This window comes from Crassostrea angulata, chromosome 1, assembly GCF_025612915.1.
Source record: "Crassostrea angulata isolate pt1a10 chromosome 1, ASM2561291v2, whole genome shotgun sequence".
NCBI lineage: Eukaryota > Metazoa > Mollusca > Bivalvia > Ostreida > Ostreidae > Magallana > Magallana angulata.
The window spans coordinates 19,189,309-19,197,365 of NC_069111.1; the positions used below are offsets into that span (position 1 = coordinate 19,189,309).

Here is an 8,057-nt window from a genome sequence, read left to right on the forward strand (position 1 = left end):
TTACAGAACATTTAAAATAAAATGAACTAGTATACTGTAAAATTGGAAAATTATGGCTTGGGGTGCATTAAAATATATGAGAAAAACCGAAAGACGTGGGCGTTGAATAAGAGCCGTTGGTTTGACAATAAAATTACTTGTAGAAGTAACCTGAAACGGCTACGATTTCGCCGACAGCTGGGGAACTGAAGAAATAAATCGTAGAGTTAAGCCTCTGTGAGCGCCTGATATGAAACAAGAATAAATGAAAAAAGTTCAGTACGACAATAACGTTTATGCCATCGATAGAGCTCATTTTAGGAGAAGAATTCAACAGACAGAAAGTATTTTGTTACCTATATCAAAAGAGATAAAAAATTCATAAAGGGCAACATATCTTAGACGGTGAACTTTCATTTCTTTCTTCTTTTTTTTTATCAGTGAAACGTTTTGATTGTTAAATCTAATGCGTATTATTTGATGGAATATGAAGTGTACTTTGATCCATATATTTTAAGAGGAGAAGAAGGAAGAAAATAAGAACTAAGTTTCGACTATTTTTTAAAAAATATTACCAGTTGTTAAAACATTCATCACATTTTTGGAAAAGATGTTTCTCTGTTATATCAATATGAAAGTACAACTTTGTACTTTAATAGATTTATTAGAAGAACAATTTTAAGAAAAATACATAACGAAAAATAATGTTACGGATATAAGTTTTACTAAAAATTGATTTATGAAAAAAATAGTGTTGGTAAGATTTGAAATATACATAATAAAAATCAAAAAAGACCAAAGTAGTCTATACATTGAATATATTTTTTTTAATGAACAGACAAATAAAACTATTGATAAATATATTCAACTTTAAATAATAGTGAAAAATAAAAAAGATAAGGAATTTATTTGGATATGTTATGTAATATGCACGTGCGCAATTTATACTCGTCCTCAGTACTTGGACTTATGTGCACAACTAGATATCCAAAGGGTATACAAGTGACCTTGTCTTAAGTTTTCTCAAAATATTTTAACATTAAAGGAAATAATTATGATATTAGGTAATTCCCAATTTGGTACAATTTGTAAGGACCTGTGAAAGACGCAAATGTTTGACGTTGGTCTATGTATTTCCAAGTACCGTCGTTGCGTTCCAGTCAGTTCCATTTTGATCAATGAGATTAAAAACGTTAAAAATTGGGCTTTTTTTATAGATATTTCTTTCTTATAACCTAATGAAATTTTGAAAAAGTTAATAAACAAATATTCATTTAATAAATAAATACTGTAATATACATATACAAAGGAATAAAAAATAATTTTCAAAATAGCTTTTGTGCATCATTCAATGAAGTCTTTTTTTTTTTTTACACAATAACATTGACCCGCATACAAAAACTATATTTAATCTTTATAAAGTTAAATAAGTAAGTTACTGAACTATTGAAGTGTTTTAAACACAATAGTTATCTGTTCTTTTACATTCTAATATAGCCGTCTAGTCGCACAGATTGCACATTGCAAAAATTGCATAAAGCCCTATTGATTCCGGCGAATTTCGCAATCCCTATAGAACTAAACCTCTTAAAGTAGATCCCAAATCTTTTCAACATCAGTTAGTACTGGTAGGAACAACTAAGATATTATTTGTAGTCGTATGCATTCCTACGCAAGAGTTCGATTACCAAAGCGCCTTTTGCACATCAGTAGCGTTTGGAATCAAGGGAAGACTATCCAATCTAAAGATAGAACCAGTACTGGCGTACACTAGACTAAGTAGACTTCATCATTATTTGTTTGTTAAAACAAACTTGCATAAATATTTTCCAGATGTATTTCGATTACTGATACATAATACATGGTAGAGTTTGATGGCGTTATTTCTATATCTTCAAATATTACACAACATAATTCATTTGGGGTTTTCCGTCTATAGCTGGGAATTCTTGTCAGATAAGTAATTATCAGCGTAATTAATGAGCGTAATTATTCAAAGACAGCTAAGAAACTACTTTAATGCGAAATTACATGTCGCTTATTTTGAATTAAATAATAATGAATAAAATCAACTCCCAAACTTGGGTACTTCAGTACTTTGATTAAATTTATACTTTCACTATCTTTGTGCAATATTTACTTTCATCGTGTAAAACAATATTGTGTTTTTTTAACCCTGTTTGCAATAACAGCACTATTGATTCTTTTTTAAAAAATTCTCTAGCTTGACATTTTTTCACCATCCAGGTTCATTTGCTTTTTAATTTCTTGTATCATTTAAGTTAGTTAACAAAATATTTTGTGTGTGTTGAATTCTTCCCCTTAAATGAGCCATTCACTTTTCCTATTTTTGTATGGAACTAACAGAATTTGAACATTATTGTCAAACTGAACTTTTTTCATTCTTTGCATTCAACTTGTTTCATTTTAGGCGCTCACTGGGACATAACTCTACGTTTTAATGAAAATTCTTAAGTTCCCAAGCTGTCAGCGAGATCGTAGCCGTTTCGAGTCACTTCTTATGAATCTTTTTACAGGCCTTCTTATTGTTAAACCATACAACGACTCTCATTCAATATCCACGGGCTTTTTTCAATGCATTTAATGCTATGATTTTCTCTTTGCTATTCTTTGACAATACATAATTAAATGACCCTTTTCATAAATTTAATGATTGAACTAAAAAGGTTTTTTTTCAAGTCAGCAAGGATCCCGTTTCTATAAATAACGATGATATATGAGACCTCTAAATTAAAATTCTGTTTCTACGCATGTTTGCTACTTTGGAGAGTAAACATCTATAAGGATCTCGTTCTGTCCAAGCTCACTATTTTGTAGAGTCAGCACTTCAGCAAGGACTCTGATTCTATAAATATCAATGATAAGGGTCCTCTATAAATATCGATGATAACAGTCCTTTTAAAAACGGACCCCTTTTTATTAAAAGTTACGTCATCATCAAAATCACCTCTATGAAAGTACATTTTCAACAAAAGCGTATCTCGTATTACTATCATTACAATTAAAATAAAAACAGGTAAAAAAAAATCTAAACTAAGTACTAAATAGTTTGCTACTTATAAAGAAAACTGTTTCCCCTGTACATGAAGATTGCCGATGAATGTTAGTTTGTTATTTCATTCTGTTTTATTACCAGATCAATATGTGATTTTATCTTTAAAAAGCTTTGCTGGTGCATATAACGTTTACGTTTGTTGTAAAAAAAAAGATAATATGAACTCTAGAAGGTGCATGTAATTTGATTTATAATATGCAGATATTCACCAATTTTTCCACAACTCTTGTATAAAACCAATACCTCAGTTATGGTTAATCTTTAAAATGAATAATAACAACATGTATAGAAAATTAATATATACAGAAACGTATTAAATATATTGTTTACAAAAATTCATGAATTATTTTTATTTTTTGCTACATGTGGATACAGTTCAAATAAAATAAGAAAATTAACGTTTCTTAGTTTAGATAATCTACCAAACACGCAAATTCTATATCCTTAGGTACTTTTAATCAGACGAAAACACTACCGACCATGAACCATGAAAAATATAGGGCAAGGTTGAGGTTTAATTTCCATGGACCTTTGTCTTATATTACAGATATCCCAGATCCTGAGGAAATTAAATCAGACAAATACTAATGATTACAACAAAGTGCAAGGTTAGATTTATTTGTGATGCGCAATTGTAGTTAACATTGTGTTCAGAGGGAATAAAATAGATGACTGAAATGATAGATAGATATGCTTCGCCGGTAGATGCTGCTGTGTTTCAGACAATAACAAAATCAGACTTTGTTGATTAACAACGTTGTTTATTTATTGCTCATTGTCAGTTATACCTTTTGGAATATTAGTTTGATTTTAAACTCGCACTTTCTAAAGAAAGTTCAGGTATTTTGTTGTTAAGTTCTGTTTTTATTGTTTCCTTCTGTGTCTGTCTTTTAACTTATTAATTAAACACCCACAACTTACATATTTGATTGTCCTTGTTTTTTATAGTTACATTGATTCTAATTCATACAAAAGCTGAAAATAACAAATAATTACATTATAAAAATGTTTACAACTCAAGTACATGTATATTTTCAAGCTTTCGATATAAATATTTTTTTTTTATTAAAGTTATATGTACATGCATGTATATTATGTTTGCCCCCTCCAATAAATCATGTATTAAACAATTTTTCAAATGATCCTTTTTGATAAGAAATGTAATTGTATCAAACTCAACAAAATTCTTCACGAAATATGATGAAGAAATTGTTTGATTTCAATTTGCATGTAATTTATTCATCTTTTCATAGTGCTCAAACATCATCAATGAGTTCCATCTCTCCATGGTCAGAATTCAGAACCTTGATTAAAAAAAGCAGACATTTTTCAGATCTTTTTCACATATTCATCACTATTTTCAATTAAGGAGGCTGGATGGTCAAAATATTAACCATTAGATGTCGTAAAACTAAAAGATATGATTTGTTTAGCTATAAACTATAATTTAGTAAAGAAACAATCCATATATTTTACTTTTATAACTTGGGTTTTTTTCTATATTTTGATACAGAGCTCGACAAAAGGCCGGCGGGTTTCCAACCTATGACGTCCTGATCAGTAGCTGTGGCTTTATCTTTATTGCGTTCAACATCAAGAAAAACGCATAAAGACGCAATATGAAGAGGCCCTTTCAAACAAAATTCTCTCTTTTAGTAGAGGCAGATGCTGACACGAAAAGACCCATCTAAAGAAACAAGGGCGTTGTAATTGTGTAGATCTTTTAACATTTTAATCCCTTTAAGGGGCCCGGTATAAACATAGAAATGAATTTTTAAAAAAATTAAACCAACAGATTTTAACTTTTTTGCTAAATAATAGTCTACAGCTATAAAACCCGTATGTTAAGATTTAAGGGAGATCTTATTGGTAAATTTGTTGACCATCCTACCGCCTCATATAAATCAAAGAAGTCCCAAAATGAATATCGAAAAGGTACCGGTATGACAATTTCTTTACCTGATTCTTCACACATGACTTGGATTAAGCGTCACATTGTACATCGTCCCACCGTCCAAGACGACTTTGATAATTGGTGAAGGCACAGTGCTGCGCTTTCCCCCAATTGGCTGGTTGTCCCTTATCCCAACTTGAGTATGCGGTTTTCCCTGTTGAGAGTGTTATCCATTTCCCCTCTGTGCCATTGTCAGTAAAGTCAATCCAATATGGAACTGTTTGAACACGTTTATCATTTCAATGATGACATAGAAAAGCATCAACTTGTTAAAGATCAAAGCTATCTGTTACGAACTCAAGTCAAAGTGAATATTATTAATATTACAGATCTGGATCAGTCCAAGAGTTAGTTGATTATGAAAGTCACTCTAATACTGACCAAAGATCGTTGTTGATAGTTTTGTATAGTTTTCAGATTCATACAGTGTAAGAATATCATTTGCAAATCGTGTTCACCTACCATTTGGAAAATTCTTTGTAAACCATTTGTTTTCATCATCATCGTTGATCTGAAGCAGGGTTGTTCCCTGATCTCTGCAGAAAATCTGTTTTGAAAAAAAATGAAATACAACCATGAATATATATGAATCAGGGAAATACAAACCTCATATGCTCTTAAATCATTCAGAAAAAGAGTTACAGCGTTTAAATAATGTACATGTACTATAATTGATCAGTATATTACATAAAATGAAAGCAAATTATTCCATTAAAATGATTTATTTCTATAAAAAAAAAAGTTTGTCTGCATACTGTGCGTTTCGTCCTTTTATTACCACCAATAAACGATGTGAATATCGTTAATGAAGTACTGAGAATTCGATATATACGGTATACTTTTAGATGCACTAAATTCTGCTAAATGATAAATTGGAAAGTAATTTCATGTGCACTTCAATAATAATATTCGCGGTTCGGGATTGCTTCAATTAATTAAGGTGGTATGTGACACTTCCAAATAGTGACGTGCAATAAAATCAAGTGTAATTTTATAAACAGATTCTTCCCCGAAATAGAACAATAACAGTGTATCGCAGTGGGTTAGCGGTTTCGCTTGGAATCTGTAGGTTATGAGTTTGAAATCCGGTGGACTTTTTAAAACAACATTTCCGAAAAAAAATGTCTTTTGGCCAAATATTGTAAGATTTAAAAATTTGAAACCGGTTAAAGTATTTTAATTATAATGTATTTTAATTAACATTATTATCGACAGATTCCCCATACCACCTTACACTGCTCAGATTTGTCGGTATCAGTAACATCTAAATAATAAGAGGGGAAAACACTTAGTGGATGGTCAATTTTTAGTTAAGGGTAAAATATGTTCATGTACCAACCAATGGTTTTTGGTTTCCTTCTCCAGACATCGTTGATACTTGATTGAATCCTATTCAAATTTGTCAACATCTGTCCGTCACAGGTTTCGGATCCGCTAGACTCGCAACCATTGAACGTACAGCATGTCTCACTGCACTGAGTCTCAAAGACAGCTGTCTGTCGAAATATTTTAATGTAATGTAATGATTCAATAAATGTAATAAACAAAATTGCAGTTCAATGTAATGTAAAATTCGAATAAAGACTCTGAATAAAATATCGTCATTTAAAAAAAGAAAAAGATTTGACTTACCTTTATCATTTTTGTTTTCTTCTGAATGGACGAAAACAGTTGGAAAGGAAGGTCCGAGATGTTTTTCATCAATGCATTATCTTCCTTGTATGTTGCAGCATAAGAAACTGATGAGCACAAGGCCAGCACCAGGAACGCACAATAAATACTAAACTCAAAAGACCGCATAGTGAGATGGTTTTTTTTAGCATTCAGTATGGCTACATTTTAGTGATTGAACAAGTGTATTTTATACATGAAATGTTACAGATGTTAGTGGATAAAGATACTTAGTAGATATAGAGATACATATTCAAAGATCGAAATGCGTTTTATTATGTTTTGTGTTCATGTAACCCAGAACATCACCGAAGTAGGAATTTATATAAGGATGTCCAAATAATATCCCGCAGTTGCATGGCCAATTTAAAATTGGAAATATATATCAAACATTTATTTCTGTCAAATAATAGAATATCTACATTTTTCACCAAATCTTGTCTCTTGTTACGAAGTTTTAACGGAACGTCTTCCAAAACAAATAGAAAAATACGGAATGGCCCAAAATTTCAATGTAATATAAACATGACTGTTATGTAGAAGTCAGACTTTTTTAAAAAATACATGGAGCTGAAATATTTTAAAAATAGCTTAACTGGTCCGCTTGCGCTAAGTCACTGCTATATATAGAAATTAAATCACTAGTTCATGCGTGGGATAAGTATTGGCTAGCAACCCTAATAACACAAGTTGTCTGTTTGACACAATTACAAGAAATTTCTATTCTTTGTCCTCAAAATGAAATCCAATCAAGCTTAAAATTAACCTAGATATCGTCCTTAAACCAAATACATGACGGTATTCTACTAGGACATTTATGTGGGGTATGTCAGCTATCTGACCTTTATATTAAGTCATTAAATTCAAAAGAGAAATCATGCGTTGGAGTTCCAGTAATTAAATACGACTTATTAAAGAATTAATCTATTTGAACAGAGATTTAAATATCGAACAAAGAGTAAAAATAAACAGAAGGTTTCAAAACTCCTTATCATAACAGTAGGTCTCTAAAACAAAACGAAAATCTTTATTACTTACATGGAAACTTGTTAATAACGGGGAATTCTTAAAGACTGATTTTTGATTTTATTTTCAAATATCATAACAGTAGGTTTCTAAGGCAAAACCAAAATCTTTATTACTCACATGAAACTTGTTAAAAACGGAGAATTCTTAAAGATGTGTGCTCATTACAGCTATTGATTATTTATTTTATTTTCAAATATGACACTCAAGAGTTTTTATATCATAAACAAACATGTTCGTAGGTAGTATTTTAAATAATGATCTATATTTAAAACATATGATTAATCTGTGTTCATGCATAGAATCGGAATGTAATCGAATGTGAAATAATTTTTTGGGGGATGGGGTGGG

General features: G+C 30.6%; 1 protein-coding gene across 1 annotated transcript; it reads right to left on the reverse strand.

Annotated features, from left to right (window-relative positions):
- Nucleotides 1–5,028: 5,028 nt before the first annotated feature.
- LOC128165232 (C-type lectin domain family 4 member K-like) lies at nt 5,029–6,809 on the reverse strand. Its single transcript, XM_052829588.1, has 4 exons — nt 6,642–6,809; nt 6,325–6,505; nt 5,472–5,594; nt 5,029–5,226 (listed from the first exon to the last, which is right to left on the reverse strand). Exons 1-4 carry the CDS (start codon nt 6,807–6,809, stop codon nt 5,039–5,041), a joined length of 660 nt encoding a protein of 219 aa, XP_052685548.1. The 3' UTR covers nt 5,029–5,038.
- Between the last annotated feature and the right edge of the window lie 1,248 nt (nt 6,810–8,057).

Bases quoted from the DNA above. Each gene is read 5' to 3' on its own strand.
- LOC128165232 (XM_052829588.1), bottom strand. From the start codon at position 6,809: ATGCGGTCTTTTGAGTTTAGTATTTATTGTGCGTTCCTGGTGCTGGCC. The intron at 6,506-6,641 runs GTAAGTCAAATC...ATATTTCGACAG, and splicing joins AGAAAACAAAAATGATAAAG to ACAGCTGTCTTTGAGACTCA. The intron at 5,595-6,324 runs CTTAACTAAAAA...TCCCTGATTCAT, and splicing joins GTACATGAACATATTTTACC to ATATATTCATGGTTGTATTT.